This window comes from Ambystoma mexicanum, chromosome 9 (assembly GCF_040938575.1).
Source record: "Ambystoma mexicanum isolate Mex_15411 chromosome 9, UKY_AmexF1_1, whole genome shotgun sequence".
Classification (NCBI taxonomy): domain Eukaryota; kingdom Metazoa; phylum Chordata; class Amphibia; order Caudata; family Ambystomatidae; genus Ambystoma; species Ambystoma mexicanum.
This window is the reverse complement of record NC_090931.1, coordinates 799,573,309-799,593,961: the sequence shown is the minus strand read 5'-3', so window position 1 is coordinate 799,593,961 and position 20,653 is coordinate 799,573,309. Positions and strand designations below refer to the sequence as shown.

Genomic DNA, 20,653 nt, shown 5'->3' with positions numbered 1-20,653 from the left:
CAAACATTGGTCAGACCTTTGAGCTTTTGATGACCACTTCATAGAGGGGTGTGGTGGTGTTAAAGTATTTGATTCCATTAAGTGGCTTGTTAGTTTAAACCTATTAACAATAACTTAATTGGATTGGCATATAGGGCTAATTAATTATGAAAAATGTGGCATGCATTTACCGTTTCTCCCCATTAACCATGTGCCAGATGGGCAGAGTATCAATCGATGACCATTTTTCTGCTAGGACACTATGTAATAATAAATAGAGTTGGCACCAAAATGAATATTGTCGATAAATATGCATGGTGGCAACAGACACAAACCTCACTTGTACAGAAAGTGTGCATGCACATTATTTAATAAAGGAAAGTTGGGTATGCATACCACCTCCTTGTCCATTTTGCTCATACTACCTGTACCAAGGAACAGAATATGCCAATTTTCTCCATGACACAAACATGGTTCAAATATTGTACTCAATACATTTGTCAGTTGGGCAAAGTAACTGGAGAGGCCAGGGTTTTAGCAATGTCACTACCATAACAAATAAGGGCATTTACTGAAAAATGATGTGCATGGTGGCACCAAACACAAATCTTGCATGTATAAAAATAAGCCAGCTGGAAACACAGCGGCTCATTGGCCAACATTCTTTCACAGTCCAGGACTCTGTCCTGACTACAGTGCTACTGAGGTTTCATCCATTCAGCACCTCCTTCTAGGCCTCCACATCATGGCCAAGAGCAACTGGCGAGCAACAATTTAGGGTGCCACGAGCAACATGTTGCTCCCGAGCTACACGTTGGGGATCCCTGTCTTAGAGTAACTTCACTGTGGCTACGTTCTCCTGGGAAACGTCAGCTGTGCAACATTTCTGCACACTACTGCTTGTCACATGAAGACCTGCAGCTCTTTTCTTATGAACTGTCTGCAGGAAATGCTTTCCTAATGTGGGCCTACAAACAAAATGGTTTCTCTATTCACATATTCAAAGGCTCCCCTACTATATACTCCCCTACAAAACCCTGCACCCCCACCAGGTGCCTACTCTATACAACTACCCCAAACTACACCCAAAGCACCTACCCCTCATGGCGTTCCACCATGGGACTTCTCACACTGTGCCTGCTTTTGTCACCTAATGCAAGCAGTGCTGCTTTCAGTGTCATCCCCACACCCGATGTCACACACCACGTCACCATGTTACTTGCACAACTGGTATATGCGCCCCCCCTTGGTAATGTTGAACCTGGACCTTTACAACATTGGGCAAAACGCAAGACCAGCACGAAGACCTTTCTTTGAAAAGTACTCTTTGGGATACAATTCCGGATTTTGGTTGGAGGGCGCTCATTTTGAGATGTTTCCCATATCCCTCATTCTCTATGGAGGTTCCTCCACCATGGGCTATAAAAACTCTTTATTGCATTTCTTCTGCAATATTGTTTTGACTGGATTAGGGGATCTAGGTGATGCGAACAATGCATACATTCGCTTTGAATGTTCATCCCCTAAAAGGCATGTGCTTTCTGATAGAAAGTCTTTGGTTAATGTTTCCATTGATCAGCTCGTGATTGCTATGGGTTTTCGATCAATAACATTTGATCTGGCAGATAATTCTGCTGTGCAACATTTTAATTCCATTTGGATCAGGCCGGAGTATTTCCAGTCTTCCAAATTCTCTGCATGCCCCGTCACACTTAATTTCAAGGATTAATATGGTGTTCTCCATCTCAATCCAGAATCTCTGAATCTCCCGCGAATCATCATAAAGACAACAGCCTGGTGATTTCATGGTGCTTAAGAGGGAAACTCTACAGGCACAAGTCAGAATCCTATTTATAAAAGTTTCTATTTCTGCTAAAAGCAAACGTTTCCCCATAGCATCAAGCAGTGGTGATATTGGGCTTTTACATGTGGCCAAAGAGGTTTCACCTTGACAGTTTGCTTTTGTAATAGTTTGGTGTCTTGTGTGTTTGAAGAGGTTCCCCTTAGTACAAAAACATGCTTTAATAAAGAATGTAATGTGCTGCTGACAAACGTAATGGACACCTAATTTGAGGCCATTAGTGTGACATGAAACCATGGAAAGTGGTAAATCTGGTGGCCTCTATCAACCACACATGATTAGATTAATCCTCTTCTAAGTAATGTGTTCCAGAGGCGACCTGGTGTTTAAAGCACACGTTTTCTCGGTTCATTGTAATAAAATCGTCGCGAAAATGGCTGTTTAAAAAAAAAAACATGCAGCAAAAAGGGTGTGATGTGGCCCCCGCAATCTATGTAATGGATGCGGGGGACACCCCGCAATCCCCTGACCCATCATACTGCACAAAGGAAGCGGGGGGACACCCCTGGAAACCTAGCGCCCTTGTGTGGTATGATACAAACACCTTTACCGGGTCACAACACAGCCTTTTTGTCGCGATTATTTGTGAAAATGGCAATTCTTCAGCGATCATATTACTGGATACCGTTTTCTCAAATGTGACTGCATATAAGGCATGCTTAATTTGGGTAGGTGTCTTTCAAAAGCTTTGTCATATGATGCATCTCTTTTCTTGATGTGTTCCAAGTTTCTCAATCCGGGGCAGAGCCCTTGCTGGAAATGTTATGTCCAGAAGTAGTTCCACAATGTAGTTATCTTCCCCTGGTTAGTGGGGTTTCCTTCCTACCTCCTCACATGATTGGACCTGGGTTGTATGTTTGGGCTATAAAATGAACTGAAATGGATTTCCTTTATGTGCCAATCGTGGACCACAAAATCACTATGTTCTCTAACATTTGAAGGTACCGTGTGCTTATTTCATTTAGAGTCCTCCTGATTTGGATTTCGTTTTTTTCAAATTTGTATATTAAATGTAATGTAAACGTAGGGAAGGAACGTGTTTTTTTTCTTCTTTTTTTATAAATTTCTTTGTTTTAATTCTCGGGGGAAGACGATGTGGACTATTGTTAAAGGCAAACTATGTCATATGTATTGCCTCATAAAATGGCCCCACTTGGTATCCTGGTACTTGGCGAATGTATTACCTTAACTGAAACTTATAAAATATTGAAGAGTGTGGGGTAAATATACAAGTTGGAATCTACATGTCGGTCATATAAAAGATGCTAGCCACCTCATTTACGTAAATGCACACAGCTCACCTTTTTACTTGCCAAGTCTCCATTATCACTATTCAATATCTTGTGGCAAGTGCAAATTATGCCTGCTGGAGAGCAGTCGTCAGTTCGTATACCCTTTTTTTGTAAATGCAATATTCCCGTTTCCTGTTCCATAATTGTGAAACTGTTTTATTACGCAAATGCTATAAAAGTCTTTCTTACATTTGCATTTCATTGTTTTCATTTATAGAAAACTAAATCCCTTCAGCCTTTCCAATGAAAAATAATGTGTGTTTCAGGTCTGTCACCATAGAGAAATGCAGGAACAGCACCTTTGTCTTGGGGCCCGTGCAAACAACTCTTCATGTAAAGGACTGCGACAATGTAAAAACCATTGCAGTTTGCCATCGTCTGTCCATCTCATCCACAGTTAACTGTACCTTTCACATTATCACTGCCACACGCCCACTTATCTTGACTGCGAACAAAGGTATAATATTGTCACCCTTTCATACGCATTATCCAATGTTGGAGGATCACATGGCGCACACTGGACTCGCTACGGTGCCAAATTACTGGGATAAGCCAATGTGCATGCATCCAGAGAACAGTGAAACCAGCAGCTGGAGGGTTATATCGCCACATGACTTTTACATTTACGTGATTCCTTTTGAAATGGAAGGAGATACGACAGAGATTCCTGGTGGACTGCCAGCAATATATCAGAAGGCTTTGGCTCAACGAGAGCAGAGGATACATGCCTGGCAGAAGACTGTCAAAGATGCAGGTTTGACAAGGTGAGCGTTCGATTTATTGGACACAAAATGTCTGATTTTGCTTGAAATGACATGCAATTGTGTGTAATTTGACATCTTGTTCCATATTTCATGCAAATTTAACTGGATGTTTAGTTTACCTGCTGAAATCAACCATGGTGGTTTTCAAATATTCAGTGAATTAACATTGATTTAAAGTGAATCGCATGAAATCCAGAATTAAGAATGATAACTTCGCCAGCATTGAATCCTTCATATAGTCACATGCTCTTGAATATTCCCAATTGACAGGCTGAAAATCCTCAGTACCTTTAACAACGCAGTTTTACCCTATATATCTTACAACACTGCATTGACTTTGGCCCTTTTGCCCTCTGGGCAATAAAGTTGGCTGATAAGTGCCACCAACAATGTCCCCTTCAGATTCCGTTCCATTGTATGCCTTGTGATTAGGTGTTCATGTGCAACTGGGATTTTCATTTCTCGAGTTTGACAACATGTTCCTCTCTGTCAGCTTCAAGATTTATACACCAATCTGCAGATAAGGATCCCTATTTAAAGGGGTTTTGGCATCCTGGGCTCACAGGTTGCTATCCGGTTGGTGTAGGTGCGGGGGCCTTATTGGCTGTCTTCAGGGTGCCTCCCGTCTATATCTTCCAAAATTCCTCTTTCCTTTGTTTAAAATATGCTTAATCATGACGGAGGAAAAAAATGTCACTGTTTCAGAGCTACACTTTATATTGACTGAAAAAACTTTTATGCAGAGGACCAATGTCACAAATGTGTTTACTGCCTGGACCGGTTCCATATTTGCCAAGCGCTTTAAGCGATGACTGCAGGACAAACACAGGATGCTGGTGGCTTGGCTGGACAATGGTAAAACACCTAATTTTGCAGCAGGGTCAACTAAAAGTGCTGTTTCTGCCAGGATGAGTAGAATCGTGAGGAAACTGCATGTTAAGAAATGATCCAGGTTCCAAGACCAGAAGGGACCCTTTTGTGCCTTTCTAGAAGTAAAAGCAGCCTATCCATCTACCGCCTGAGTTTCCATGACCCCTCTGTTCCGCAAAGAACTTGGTCACCAAGCGATACACAAAATTCTCCTCATTGGTGTTGTGCAAATAGCCCACTGACTCTTCAGATAAATGAGTCAGCAAAGCAGCATACCGAAAAGCTACAATACAGGACACAACCAACTATTGAACTGTATATATGCAGCAGTAACCCCCTTTCCTGGGCTTACAGGATTTGTATACAGTAATGCACACAGGTTCTCCTGTGGAAGGAAGTGAGTAATTAATCGTACAATGCCAACTGTATACAATGTTTCAATGTGCAATCCATTCTTCTCATAATAGAATACGCAAACACTCCTGTGAGCTTCATACCTGTAGTGTTGTGTGCCTCATGGGCACCACTTTAATTATTATATCTCCCATCAAATGACAGGAGACAGCCTGCATGTCTTAACTCCTTTATTCTCGTATCATAACTGACCCCTCTCCATTCCATTCCTCCCCAAGCTCTACCCTCAACATTCCACATTCTATTCAGCTATACAACACCTCCCCCTTGCTTATCAGAGAAGTTCACTCTCCCCATCAGTCTGACAGGTTCACCTCTACATTTGTTCAATGAGGCATACAGGCTTGCATATAGTCCTTTGAGAGCGCCCACTACCGAACAACCAAGGTGGCGAATGTCCAGAGTCTTTAAGTGACAGGAGATTGACAGGTTCTTCACTCCTCCTTTCCCCATACAGTTCTTCATTTGAGTCATCCTGTGACATAAGCCCAACAGATACCTTATTTCTCCCCGTTTCTTCTTCCAACTCCTCCTGGAACGTTGCATGAAAGAACAAATCGCCCTCTATCTTTCCTGTTACTGCACCATCCTCTTTCACAACAGGCGCTATGGGCCATGGCTGGATCCCACTATTCTCCGTTGTTTCTGCCTGCTTAATACAACTTCACTTTCACTCACTGGCTTCTGATTTTCTTCCATTTTCCTCTTTCGGGTTATCCAATCCACATTGGCCTTCAGCATTCTTTCTTCCATGACCATGTCCATGTCTCCCACCTCCCCCCATTTTCAAAATGCTTCATAGCCAGGATCTTTTCTTTTATTTAGTTTTACGGCTTTGGTGCTTCTCAGCTGGGAGTGACGCATTTTCACATAGCTACTAGCACTAGGCTCTATGTTCTCCTTCTCCCAGTACAATCTCGCATCAGGAAATCTCACCATGCCACACTTCCTTCCTGGTAGCAATTGTTCACTGGATCTCCATGTTGCCAATATTGGGGCCCCTTCTTTGCACATGATCCAGAAATTATTTTTGTCCACATCTCATACACATCCGACCAAAAGCTGGACATCTTCCTCTGTGCGGGAAATCCAATCCACATCTGTAGCACTTCTCCAGTCGACTGCTACCTGTACCATCCCAAGCACTTTGCTGGGTGAACAGGTTTGAACGTCGGGATTGCCTTCGTCTATTAGCTCTGATAATGGTATTCAACTCACTTCTCTTTTCCATCCTGGCCACCTGCCTTTCAATTATTTCATACACTTGTGCTAACTCAAGACTTCCTTTAATGTGAGAGGCACTCTTAGAAGATGTCTTTGAAGTTCTGATGGCGTACAGCCTTCAATGATTCTAAGCCTAATTGCCTCATCATCACTAAAGCTTGCAAATTTGCAATATTCTGCCTTTCTCTTCAGTCGTAATGCAAATTGGTCAATTATTTCATGTGGACTCTGTGCACTGGTTGAATGCATACCGTTCATAATCCCGATTGGGAGGGACTACCAAATGTTCACCATTTGCAGAGACCAATTTTTGATATGTTGTTCTTTCCTGAGCCAGAATGCTCATCACCACATTTTTCACCTCCTTTCCTACCAAATTCACAAATATGTCCATTTTGTTTGAAGCATCCTAGTTTCCTGCTGGTTTCAAGAAGTTCTCAAACTCTTCCATCCATTCCTGCCATCGTTGCCCCTGATCTTCCTGTGGCTCAAGTACAAATGGGTCAGGGCAATGTAGATAGCCCACCAGAATCCCACTTGTGATATTCAGGAACGTGGTTATTCACTTCTGGCAGTTGTTTCGCTCTTTCTTTTATCAGCAACTACCACCTAACCATGCACACCGTAGTTGCCTTTGTTGCTTGACTGCACAATATTATTTCTTTATTGGTCGATATTATTCCATCTGTGCAACTTTCATTTGTCCAGTTCTATTTTGTTGCTCTTGTCTTTATTTTGTCTACCCAGAGGTACCCAGTTCACAGTGTCTGTGCAATATGTTGAAACATTGTTGCAGTCTCCGTTCTGTCCAGGACGGGAGACGAATTTTCTAGCAGTAATCTTCTTTTAACCCTCCACTACTTCGCTTAGAGACCTTTGGTCTTGCAGCTGAAAGCCATGTTAACATGTATTTGTGCTTATGAGACTGTGTGAAAAGGATTTCTTGCACTTCTTGAATATAATTTTGGATGCACTAACAGCGAAGATCCGTGGTGAAAAATTAATTGGAGGCTGCACAAGTTGTTGGTATTCTTCACCTTTGTTGTTACTGTATTGCTCCTCTACTCTTCGTTTTGTGTTCAGGTTTCCTGGTTCTTTCTTTACACTATGCCCGCTTATTTCTTTCATTCTTGTTGTATGAACACTCTGTTTTAATGTCTTTGCAATATCATGAATATCTTCAAGTCTTGCTCTTGCTGTATTCTGTCTTAATGTTTATTTTGTTGCTGTCAACATGTTGCACCAACTTGCTGATTGTTCTTTGATAATGTTGCTGATTTATCTTGCATTCATTTCTTTGTGAAATTCCAGCATATCATTTTGCTTCCATTAGTTGGTTGTGTTTTATTTATATTTGCTCTCTGTTAATTATGCTTATTGTGCCACTGGAATAATATATTTGTGGATAATTCTGGTCTTCACTCTAGTTTTATTTTACTGGTTTTATTTCGTTCACTTCCGTACTCTTTCACATTTACTAGTGTGTCACGTTATCCAGACATCCTTTGTAATTTACCCCAGCTTTATTTATGTTTGCTTTCATTCCGTTTCAGCACAACGTTTCGTTTTGGCTAACGTATTGTGTATCATGTTGCCATGAGAGCCTTAACAATTTTCTTAGCCTGTACACAAACATGGTGGCACGTTTTCTAACGTTCTTAAGTCATTTCCTCTAGCGTCCTTGACGACTCTTCACATGTTAGCCATATTCTGCCTGGCGCTCGCGCTGCACCCTCAAATAAGTTCGTTACTGCCTGGATTTTGAAAGATGCGTTCTTCTTTGTTTTCTTTCGCACCTCTCCTGAACTAAATGTCTGTGTTACCAATAAATATCCCTTACACTCATGTAGTTATGCTAGCCACCCTTTAATGCTTCCACTAATATCTGTTTGTACGTGCGTTATGGCAGTCTAGCATTAACACCTCGTTATATGATTGCGACTCCTGGCCCCTTTACGCCGCGCATCTTACCCCATCATTCTTTGCTCCATCCTTCATTTGGTTGCACTCGCACCACATCGCTTTCCTTTCAATGCCTTCCAATAGTTTTGCTTCATAGAGTCCCAGCCAGTGACTCTCACACCTCCAACAGTCTTAGACCAATATCACAGTTGCAGTTTTTCCTTTTCCTCTTTTTTTTGAAAAATGCCTTTCCTGCACAATAGTCTGTTGATAATCTTCTCCTTCATGTATTCATGTATGCCATATTAGCAAGTCATACAAGTCAATTCCACACAGCGTTGCTCCTCTGTTCTTACTCTTTCCTTCCTTTGGCTTCTGTTTCCTTTATCTTCATTTCTTCTTATTAGCCACTTCCACTGTATTTTTTCAAATAGTTTCACAGGCTGCTTTCTCTTGACCATCTCTACAGCTCATCAGTGTTTCAGTGGGTCAGTCACTACCTCGTTGCCAATTGTTGTGTGCCTCATGGGCACCACTTTATTATATCTCCATCAAATGACAGGAGACAGTCTGCATGTCTTAACTCCTTTATTCTCATAGCAAAACTAACCCCTCTCCATTCCATTCCTTCCCAAGCTCCACCCTCAACATTCCACATTCTATTCAGCTATACAACAGAGAGTAAACATTGTAATATGCTGAAGACCTTGACAGTTACATTTTTCACAGGTCAGTTTCTACTATGACTATAGCTCTCTCATAGCTCAGACAGTGCCTGTCCACGTAATGTTGCTAATTCTACCTGCTAAAGCCGGCCCTCCTATTGAGACCGTGATCTAAAACATGCTTGCTGATGCCAAACAGGAACTACGTACGTCAGAAGCAGGCAAAGCAGAAGTGGGCTACATTTTGCATAGCATTCAGTTAAGTGCATGTGCATCAGGGCATTGGACAACGCAGTTATAGGTGGCAAGGCTCAGGCCAACGTGGCAGAGTTTTCATAGAAGTGAATCTGAGGAGTACATAAACAGATGGGCAACTTCAATTCCTGCCACCACATTGGAAACCTTGTTGATGACCATGAAGGTGTAGTCTGGCGTGGTCAATCATCTCATTGATGAAACACTCTGCAAAAATTGTGTTGCCAGTGCTAAAGCCTCCGTCATCAGAAATTCTGTTCATGGCCCAGTCAACTACTTACTGTGTCAGATGGCCTAAATAACACACCAACTCCACAATATCGTTCAATGGTTTTTATTGAAAACTAGCAAAAAATACCTGTTCTCGGAATCAGTTCTGTGGACAAACATGACAACACTCTCCAATTGTTGAAAATAAATGATCCTGTAGGTTGCTGTTCCAATTTGCCTGATGTGATTTGCACTCTGAAGTAAACTGCAGTGAGAATGGCCGTGTGTGGCTGGCTGACATAGCCTGGAGCAGACGTTGGAGGGGGAGGCGAGAGTTGGTATGCTGCTAAATACTGGGACCTACTGTGCTCTCTCCACTTGTTGCCTCCCCCTGGCGTGGTGCAGTCCGTTGTGGTGTGAATGTCCCAGAAACAGTGCATTCTAGATTTGAGGACCAGTCCTTCTGCAACCACATTGATGTTTCGCTGATTTCAGGCAACCGTCTCATGTGTGAAGGTGCTAAAATCCAGGGAAAGGGGTGGGTTGTCCAAATGTCATGTGTCCGCAGGGTCCCCACAGATAACTATGCAAAACCTGGTGCAGATTGCTGAAACTGTGTGGAATTGTATAAGGAACAACACTTCGCCAAGCCACAAACCCACACATTTTCACTTTTAAAAATATAGATGAATAGTGGAAAAGTCTGTGTACGCGGGCTACTGTGCGTAAAGGAAGCCATTTTGAGATTGTAAATATATTATGTGGTGTATTTTTTAATGTAAATTCTGTTAAAAGGAAAAAAAGAAATTGTAAAGGTTCTTGCTCCTTTTACTTGGATGAGTAGTAACCACAAAATCTCACAGAATCCGTTGAAAGTTCAACATAGTACATGTGGCCAGTGGTTGTATCTGTTCCTCATTATCTTGGATTCCACTTACGGGTTTTGGACTCCCAATATATAATGTTGAGGGATGTCAGAGTAATGCAATTCACATGCAGCTTGATTTGAAGTAGACATGAGATCATAAAGTAAATTGAAGTCAAAGTTTAAACCGTACATGAAGAATATTATTCCGGTCCGATAGCACAGCGAGTAGAGTGCTTGCTTTGACATCTGTTGCAGAGCCTGCTGACGCAGGTTCGAATCCTGGCAGGGCCAAACTCAGCCTTTCAACCTTCCGAGGTCGATTAAATGAGCACCATACACCGTGGGTAATAATAAGTAGCACTCAGATACCTGAGGGTTCGTAGCGATATATAAATGCTAAATTATTATAATACATACCAAGAAATATTACAATACATATTTTCATCATAAAGTACATTTAAAAAGTGATTTATTTTGTTAGAGAAATAGTACTTAATCAAATTAATTTGTTTACATATTTTATTTTTAAATGCTTTTATTTTCTTAGTATATGCAAATATGCTGCTGAAGTGGTATCTTGTCTTGAGCTTTTTCTGCAGCTAATTGTATGTTATCATTGTTGAAATACACATTTTGTTCGTCTGGAAGATTAACTTTAAGTCTTATAGTTGTATGCGTAAGGCAACAGCTCCCTCTAGCGGTAATAACAGGCGAAGCGGGCAGGAGGCTTTTAGCAAACATACATTTGGACTTTTATTATGTAGTATATATATGCTATATTGGCAGGGTATTTAAGGGCTGTCCTTCACTCTGTCTAAAAGATTCAGTTTCCACCCTAACCCAGGTGTACTTGCTCCCCAGGTCAGTATCTAGTTGTATTGACACCCCACCGTCTTGTGTTCTGACTTGGTCACTTCCGAGACTAGACCTATTCTCCAGCATGGGGTCTGGCATGGATTCACATGCTCATGAATATTCCCCGTCGTCAGGCTGGGAATCCTCGGTAAAGAAAAAATCAGTATCAGTTTCGTTTCTGATCTGTCTTTCGTAGTAGTAACCAATCACTGATCTCTGCGTCATACTGACCACAGCCAATGACTGCCCTCTACCTAAGCCCCGCCTCTGGCAGCCATCTTCAGATTTTTACCGCACGTTCAAGTGTTGGGACGGGGGCCCCACACCAGGCCAATCGCCGCGAGTCCGCTGGCTCCGGGAGCGCCGAAAGGTCGGGCTCTTCGGTCGCCAGGCAGGGCGCACCTTCCCCGGCACCGTCAACCACGAGCCAGCGCTTCGGTTCGGGGAAGAGGAAGTCTGAGACCCCGGGTAAGCATCGGGAGAAGCCCCGTCCGATCTCGGAAGAGGGGGAGCGAGGCGTCGCCCCTCCCCCGAAGGAGAAGGCCCGGGACGCACCTAAGGTGGTGAAGGCCCCTAGCCAGCAGGCAAAGGCCTCTATCGAGACGATCGCGGCGACTCTGGCCAAGCCGGCAGAGACCCCGCCAGCGGAGACTGCCTCCGGGACTAGAGTTTCCCTGCCGCCAAGGAGGGAATCCTCTTTTCAGCCCATTGTCGTGGCCGCCATGATGGAAGAAGCGAGGGGGGGCACGGTAGCCTCCTCGAGCTCAGAGTCAGCCTCGGAGGAGGAACTGACCGAGGCTGTGAGGAACCTCAAAGTCCAATTCGAGAAGGTTTGATCCCGTAAGGAAGATCCTCGGGAGATAACCGAGGAAGACGACGATGGCGAGGAAGAGCAGCCTTCCCTTCCGGCGCAGCCGGAACCTAGGCCTCAGGATGGCTCGGCGGCCATTTTGTCTGCGCTCCAGTCCTTATGCTCTGAGATAAGGACGAGATTCCCACGGCCCAGGCCGGAGGACCAGCAACCTGGCCCGTCGGGAAGTCCTCAGAACAAACGATGGAGGACCCAACCCTCTCCTCCGCTCGCCCCCGTAAGGCCTACAGTTCCCTCCTCATCCTCCCACAAGTCGGGAGATGACGGTGCGTTGGGCTCGCCGACGGGTTCTGAGGGCAACGACGACGGAAACGGGTCTCCCGTCGCATGGGCCTCGCCGCCCAACGAGATTGGCTCATTCCATGCCATGATCGCCATGGCATCCGAATTGTTCCAGCTCTGCCCGGAGGAGCAGAAAAAGGAAGGTTTCCTCTTTCAGCGCCGGGAGGCCAAGAGGAAGACTGTCATCGCCGTGCCTCTAATCGATGACATCTGAGAGGAGGGCCTGTCGGTTCTCAAAAACCCCTCCATGGCACTAGCCATACGGGACCGGTGCGAGAAGAAGTACCAGGTCCCCGAAACCGCTCCCTTGTGCCTCAGGGCCCAGCCAACGCTAGACTCGGTCGTCTCGGCGGCGGCGAAGAAGAAAGCGGCGGGGTCAGGAGCCTCGACGTCTAATTCCCCGCCGGACGGCGAGGGAAAGAAGTTGGACGCCATGGGGCGGCGGGTCATTTCGTCGGCGGCGACGACGATCAAAGCGGCCAACGCCCTGGCGATCGTGGCCCGTTACGACAGGGAGCTCTGATTTAAGCTGGCCCCCATATTGGACTTCCTGCTGGACGACAAGAGGTCCGAGGCCCTGGAAATACTGCAAGAGGGCGAGGTGGCGTCGGACCACGCCATAACGGTGGCAACCGATATTGCCGATACCGGGTTCCGCCAGCTGGGCAACGGTGTTTGCCTACGACGACGGAGTTGGCTCCGGGCGACCGACTTCCGTCAGGACGTCCAGACCAGGGTGTTGGACATGCCGTGCGACGGCAGCAACTTGTTCGGGAAGGCGGTGGACGAATCCCTCCAAGCCATAAAAACGGAGACGGCCTGCGCCCTAGGAGCCCTTCAGCAACGACGGCCCTTTCGGAGCTCCGGAGGCAGACAGGGTGCCTCCAAGGGATCCAGCGGTGGCTCATCGTCCTACCGCCAGGCGGCACGCTCCTTGTCTCAGGAGGCCTACAGGGGTCGCGGCAAGCAGGGAGCGCCTCGCCGCCGTCGGCAAGGTGGCCAGGGCGGCAAGGCCACCACCTCCAAGCAGGACTGAACCGGCCGTGGTCTCGGGGCCCCCACCGAAGCACCCCGGTGGGAGGCCGGCTGACAAATTTCGTCGGCGTGTGGAAGTCCATCTCCACCGACTGTTGGGTGCTGGATACCCTGGCAAGAGGACAGTCTATCGAATTCCTGAAGAAGTGCCCTCACGTTCCACCTGTGGCCAGGAAGGAAAATCACGTCCCGCAACTGCTGTTGGAAGTACGGGCGATGCTCAGGAAAGGCGCCATCGAGCTTGTCCCGAAGAGGCTCCGGGGCTCCGGGGTGTACTCAAGGTACTTCCTCGTCAGGAAGAAGACGAGCGGCTGGCGCCCCATCCTGGACCTTCGTCGTTTGAACAAATACATCAGATCACAAAAGTTCAGGATGGTCACCCTCCAGCACGTACTGGGACAGCTGGAGGAAGGCGACTTTCTATCGTCGTTGGACCTGGAGGATGCATACTTCCACGTTCCCATCCTCAAAAGTCACCGAAAGTTCCTTAGGTTCGTCGTCCAGGGACGCCACTACCAATTCAGAGCACTGCCGTTCGGATTGAAGTCGGCCCCCAGGGTCTTTACCAAGTGCCTAGCACCAGTGGCGGTGCGGCTGCGCCTGCAGGGGATTCACGTCTACCCCTACCTGGACGACTGGCTCATCCGCTCAAGGGCGAGCGAACTCGCCGTCGAACACACTGCGAGGACCGTCCAGCTACTCACAGACCTGGGATTCGCCATAAACTACCCAAAGTCCCACCTGGTGCCGTCGCAGGTGGCCCTGTTTCTGGGAGCGAAGCTCGATACAGTGAGGCGCCTGGCGGCCCCGTCGGAAGAACGGACGAAGACCGTTCTAGGCAAAGTGCAGCACCTGCTAGCCACGGACGTGGCCAGGGTGAGGTCCATCAAGTCCCTCCTGGGGATGATGTCCTCTTGCATCTACCTGGTGCGCCTCTGCAGACTACGGATGCGCCCTCTTCAAGAATTTCTCGACGCCCGTTGGATGCAGGGGACGGGCACCTTCGAAGACAGGGTCCCCCTCAACGAGGTGTTCCGGCGGGCGATTCAGTGGTGGGGCGTTCGAGCGCACCTCACGGCGGGCAAGGACTTTCAGACGCCGGCGTACCAGGAGATGGTGACGTCGGATGCCTCCCTGGAAGGTTGGGGCGCCCACACCGGAGATCTCCACGTAAGAGGCCTCTGGCTCCCGGAGGAGAGGCTCCTGCACATCAACGTCCTGGAACTCCGAGCCATGTTCTGGGCTCTCAAATCGTTCCTCCCGTCGCTCAAGGACAAGGTGGTGCGGATCTTCACGGACACCACCACGACAATGTTTTACATACGGAAGCAGGGAGGCACCAGATCCCCAGCCCTATCCAAGGAGGCACAGGATCTGTGACACTGGGCGGTCGCCCAGGGGATGTTCCTGGTTCCCTTCCACCTGGCAGGAGAAAGCAACACCATCGCTGTCTCGCTCAGCAGGGAGCTGCGCGTGTGTCACGAGTGGGAACTGCGCCAGGATCAGGTGGATCAACTCTTCCGACGATGGGGCAAACCCCAAATCGACCTGTTCGCAACAGCGACGAACTCGAAGTGCAAGAGGTTCGCCAGCAGGTTTCCCCAGCCGAGAAGCATGGGCGATACGTTCTCGTTCCCCTGGGACGGCCTATACCTGTATGCGTTCCCTCCGTTGCCGTTGCTGCTTCGACTCATCAGCCAGCTCAAGAGGTCCTGGTGCAGGATGATCCTCTTCGCACTGGCGTGGCCGAGGCAGATCTGGTTCCCGGACCTTCTGGACTTGTCAACGTCCCCTCCCATCAAGCTGTCGGCGGACGCGGACCTTCTCTCCAGAGAAGGAGGCGCCATCTTCCACCACGACCCGGCGTCGCTGAACCTGCAGGCTTGGCTCCTGCAGCGCTAGAGTTTGGAGGCTACGATATACCGGCCGATTGCAGAGAGGTTCTTGCAAAGGCCAGGGCGTCCTCGACTCTCAAATGCTACGGTCATAAGTGGAAGAGGTTCTCTATCTGGTGCCGAGCACAGAAGATCAACCCCCTACGGATTACGGCCCCTCAAGTGCTGCCGTACCTGCTATCGCTGGCAAAGGCTGGGCTAGCCCATGCCTCCATTAAGATTCATCTGGCGGCGATCTCCAGATATACCAGAACCACAGGACGGACGTCCCTGTAGTCCCATCGACTGGTAAAAGAGTTTATGAAAGGACTGTTCCGGTCGTTCCCGCCGGTGAAGGCCCCGGCCCCGGCGTGGGAACTTAACGTGGTGCTGACCAGGCTCAGTACCGTACTTGACTTTCCATGCCTCGAGGGTGGTGCTTAGGACGCACCCCTCCTTTATGCCCAAGGTGCCGTCGGACTTCCATCTTAACGAGCCCTTGGTGTTACCTGTTTTCTTCCCGTCTCCTTCGTCGCCGGCCGAGAGGACTTTGCACTCGCTGGATGTGGCTAGAGCGCTGAAGTTCTACGTGGACCGCACAAAGAGTTTCCGTAGGACATCACAGCTGTTCGTGAACTTTGGACCTGTGAATCAAGGGAAGGCTCTCTCGAAGTCTTCTATTTCCAGATGGCACTCCGGCTGCATCATGCACTGCCACCGGTTGGCTAACCGTCCGCTGCCAGGCCGTCCAAGAGCCCATTCGACCAGAGCGATCGCTGCTACTACGGCGTTCTTATCTGGTGTGCCCCTGCTGGACATCTGCAGGGCTGCTACGTGGAGGTCGACGCACACCTTCACGAGATTATACTGCGTCGATCGGGATTCCAGGGAGGAGTCCAGGGTCGGCCAAGCAGTGCTGCGCAACCTGTTCGGGAGGTAAGAGATGCTTAATGTTGAGTTTTTTGTATTGCTTAATGTTGAGCCTTTTGCCACCCCCCGTGGTTGTGCATGTGTGTACTGCTATTTATTCTTATATTCATGAGCATGTGAATCCATGCCAGACCCCATGCTGGAGAAGGAACAAGTTACTTACCTGTAACTGTTGTTCTCCAGCATGGGTCTGGCATGGATTCACATGCGAACCCTCCCGCCTTCCCCTCTGCGGCTCTTCACTTGGTCATACTGCCTCTTCACGTGCTACCAAATCTGAAGATGGCTGCCAGAGGCGAGGCTTATGTAGAGGGCAGTCATTGGCTGTGGTCAGTATGACGCAGAGATCAGTGATTGGTTACTACTACGAAAGACAGATCAGAAACGAAACTGATATTGATTTTTTCTTTACCGAGGATTCCCAGCCTGACGACGGGGAATATTCATGAGCATGTGAATCCATGCCAGACCCATGTTGGAGAACAACAGTTACAGGTAAGTAACTTGTTCCTTCTATCTTTGTTAGTTCTATAGGGTGGTGGTAGGGAGGTGCCTTTCGGACACTCAAGCCCCTAGTTTCCTTCTTCCTCTCTCACCCTGATGTTCCCTCCTTATTTTCACTGCTGTTCTAACCTCCTCCCACTACTCTCCTTCCATTTTCTACCCCACCGTCTAGCCAAACACATCCTCCTTCTGATGTTTTTCTCTATATTGGTTATGTTCTGTTGATTTATAACGCACACCGCTACCACCCTGGCTCTGTAAAAAAAAGAAAGAGAGCAGGTTGTGTTAGTGAGGAGAGGATGGGTTCAGAACCAGGATAAACTGGTGTCTGTGCGTGTTGTCTTGCGTGTGGGTTGGTTGAGTGGCCCGGCTTGTTGTAAGGGTACGACTCAGTGCCTTGGTTGTGTACTAGTGTTTATGTTGGGGGTGTGTGTTGCGTGCAGTTAGGGTGGGTGTATAATTGCGCAGACTCCTTTGTTGTATCCATAAGAGGCTTGGGGGCTCCAGTGTTCTGGGTGTTTATTTACATGTCTGAGGGTGTCCAGTTAAAGTTTCGAAAATAAAGGATCGAATGACCTTTTTCGAAAGTCAAAGGGTCGAAAAAAAGTTTGAATTGTTTTATTTATTTATTTATATTTTTTTGTTTGGTTTGGTAAAAAAAAGTTTTTTTTAATAAAGAAAACGGGGTTGGGGGAACGCCCCATTAAAAAAAAAAAATAATTCCAACCTTTTTTTCGACCCTTTGACTGTCGAATAAAAGGCATTCGAACCTTTTGATTTCGATACTTTAACCTAGAACCATGTCTGAGTGAGTTGTGTTGGAGTGTGGTTATGTGTGCTAAGGCTGGTGTTTTTTGGATTGTGTGCACTGGTATGTTCAGCCTGAGGTTAGGTCCTGGGTCTCTGACGTTTGAGTGCTGTGAAAAACCAAAGGGTGTCTCGCTTGCTAGTCCCCGTGGATCTCTGTGATTGCTTTAAGCGAAAGATTTCTTTGAACTTGTCTGATTGTTATGGAACTACCAAGACCAAGAGACACTGGGGCAAACAACCTAAGGGAGAGCTAAAATGAAAATCGAAGTGGTCTTGCGGAGGTCTATGGAAAAGGCCTCGCACATTTGAATGTCTTCGACATCCGTGAAAGATCCGAGCCTGACTGAGGGAAACCGGGAACAGGAAATAGGTTGAGGGAAGGGAACCCCCTAACGAATGTGAATGAAGCTTGTGGAAGGGAAACCTTGCAAGTGCTGTGATGCAAGGTCAGACCGGCAAAGGGAGACCTGCGTGAACTTTTGTTGAACTGTGAAATAACTTTTGGTGCATTGAAAATAAGTGACTTTAATGTGGCAGGCCAAGCGGGCCTCGACCCACGTTTTGAACTGCCTTTGTTTGATAACCTGAGCCTGTGTGTGTCATCCCGTTTACGGGTCCGCCTTACTCTGTGCTGTCCAACATGGGGAGGAGAGCTGACTCAGCCACTTTGATCCTTTGTTATAACACTGACTTTGGGTTTTCTCTGACTGAAGCACGTTCCCTCGCTGTAGGCTGCCCGGGTTTGTTTCAGCGAGGTCGCTGATTTCAACGCCAGCATTAAAACAGACATCCCCCCCCCCGCAGCTTTGAAGATGTTTCTGGAGTAAAGAAGAGGCTCCTGAAGGACAACAACCTGAAGAAAACTACTCTTCAAATCCTACAAACGCAAGCTGCTCTTCACTTTTACTCACCCGGCATTGCGAGTGAAGGATTTTGCCGGCAGCAGCGTTCCAGCACGCTTCCTGGAGGAGGCGGGGCAATCCACCACGTGTAGTGGTCACGTGATCTTGGACTCCCTCAAGAGTCCGAGGCTGCCGCCCGCCGTGTGTCTGTGCTTTACCCAGGAGGACATTTATTTATTCTACAGCGCAAGCTGCTCTTCACTTTTACTCACCCGGCATTGCGAGTGAAGGATTTTGCCGGCAGCAGCGTTCCAGCACGCTTCCTGGAGGAGGCGGGGCAATCCACCACGTGTAGTGGTCACGTGATCTTGGACTCCCTCAAGAGTCCGAGGCTACCACCCTTGTGGCGTTAAGCCCGGTGGAGACGAGCCCCACTGGCTGTTGTGCGGCTGTTTGGAGCTGGAGGAGCGCAATATAAAGGAAATTGGCTTGCGGACAACTAACATCTCAGCAATTTTATCCAGAGCGGAGACAGGAGCCTGGTTGTTCTCACCACCTCGAATAAACAAGTAATTTGGAGGGGTTTGGTGCAGAGCCTCAGTCCCCCGCTGTCCGAAGCAGGGGACACCATGGACTCAGTTCCGAATGCCTACAACGATCAAGAAGCGTCATCAGGAGTCGGTCTTCATATGCCAAACCGTCTACTACAACTGCGGCGGCTCCAAACAAATGCATCCAACAAAACGAAGGTAAACGTGGCGTGCGAGCCATCTAGGGTCCCCCCCCCGGGTAGCTGTAAGCTACAGGAGACGGGACAAACGTATGTTTCTTCGCCTAAAGCAGGAAGCAGCTCGGAGTGTACTCCTGCTGCAGTAATGGCGGTAGCTGCGATACATCGGCCCCATGTGGCAAAAGAGTCTGTCTATCGCAAACATCGCCTTGACTGACATTAACAATTTGAATGTAAATGGCACAGACACTTCAGAGGCAGTGTTGTTGATTTCTATTGCAGATGTTGGAAGTGAAAGAGGCAGCTATATAAAGATCACAGACAAGGGAGACACAGGATCTAAAAACATTAGCTCTTTCCAAGTCGGGTGCTGATCTGTTGCCATTGAATACTGAATTGAGGCAAGATGATGACTCATTAAAGCAGTGTATAATTCAAAGCGAGAATGTAGCATTGCGAGTTAAGCCTGTAATAATTTCAGAAATGAATACTCCTCCACCAATTACTGAATATCATGATGCCTCAGAGACAATCTTCCCGTTTGACATAACAGACGCGGATATTTTAGCGATCAGATCACCAGCAGAGGAAGTACTCCAGATATTATTTCACAAGGAAAGCTCTAATCAACAACAAAACGAGCATTGTACAGAATTTGACAAAATTTGTAAAATAGCAGAAGCTGTTGCCACCCCAGAAGTGGTAATTACAAATAAGCAGGTGAGACAAGATGTACACATTAATATGGAAGAAAATACGGACCCCAAGACCAAGGAGAAATGGGTTGAAGGAAAGGCATCCAGCAGAGGCAACGAACCGACAAGGGAAAAAGAAAATAATAAACCAGTTCAGGCAGGACCCGCAAATACTCCGACACAAAGGCTCAATCCGAGAACAGTGGTAAATACCACAACAAACTTTGATGTGACGGCTCGTGAAGCGCGCCTTACCGAACGGCTCAAAGCAGATTTCATCCAAATGAGAGAGCGTCTCAACGATAGCTTTCCTAAGAAAAAAGAGCAGAATCTTTGGGCTAAGCGAAACGTGAGCACTCTGACCAAGGAAATTACATACAGAAATGGGAAAGAATCCTCACTGCAAAACCCGTTGATAGCATTATGCCCCATCAACCTTGATATCACAGATGTGGGCCAAGAAATAAGCGAGAATAACTGTGCTATGACCTTGGATCAGGAGGAGGAAGAGCAAGTGTTAGGATGTCAAACAAAAAAACATTGCTCGAATGATGCTCAGCAACCAGCTAATCATCAACTTGAAAACTCGGCATCCTCCAAGGCGAACATTTCCATAGCCGCAGGGATCCAAATCCATAATAACGTTTTGGCGGCTACATCCATCTCGATAATGCCGTTTATGAAACTATATGAATCTTTAAACGATGCACTGAGAGATCAGAATTCTGTTCTAGGAACCTTAAACAACAAAATCTCGGCAATGGAAAAATTGAATGAGCATTTAATTTCACGGTTAGACTCAGAAGCAGCGACTTTGCGTCAATGGCATTCGCGACTTAATGAAATAACGAAGCGTGAAGCCCATGAAAAGTTTTATTTAACAGAAGCCATTGTAGAATGTACAAAGTGGATCAGACACAA

The 20,653-nt window shown here is 47.1% G+C and overlaps 1 protein-coding gene across 3 annotated transcripts in view; it reads left to right on the top strand.

The window, feature by feature from the left end:
• TBCCD1 (TBCC domain containing 1) overlaps positions 1 to 20,653 on the top strand; it is a 522,773-nt gene that overhangs the window by 310,245 nt on the left and 191,875 nt on the right. For all 3 annotated transcript variants that reach the window (XM_069615765.1, XM_069615764.1, XM_069615763.1), the window contains exon 6: positions 3,399 to 3,896. In XM_069615765.1, coding sequence (XP_069471866.1) covers positions 3,399 to 3,896 — 498 coding nt within the window. The remainder of the gene's footprint in view (positions 1 to 3,398; positions 3,897 to 20,653) is intronic.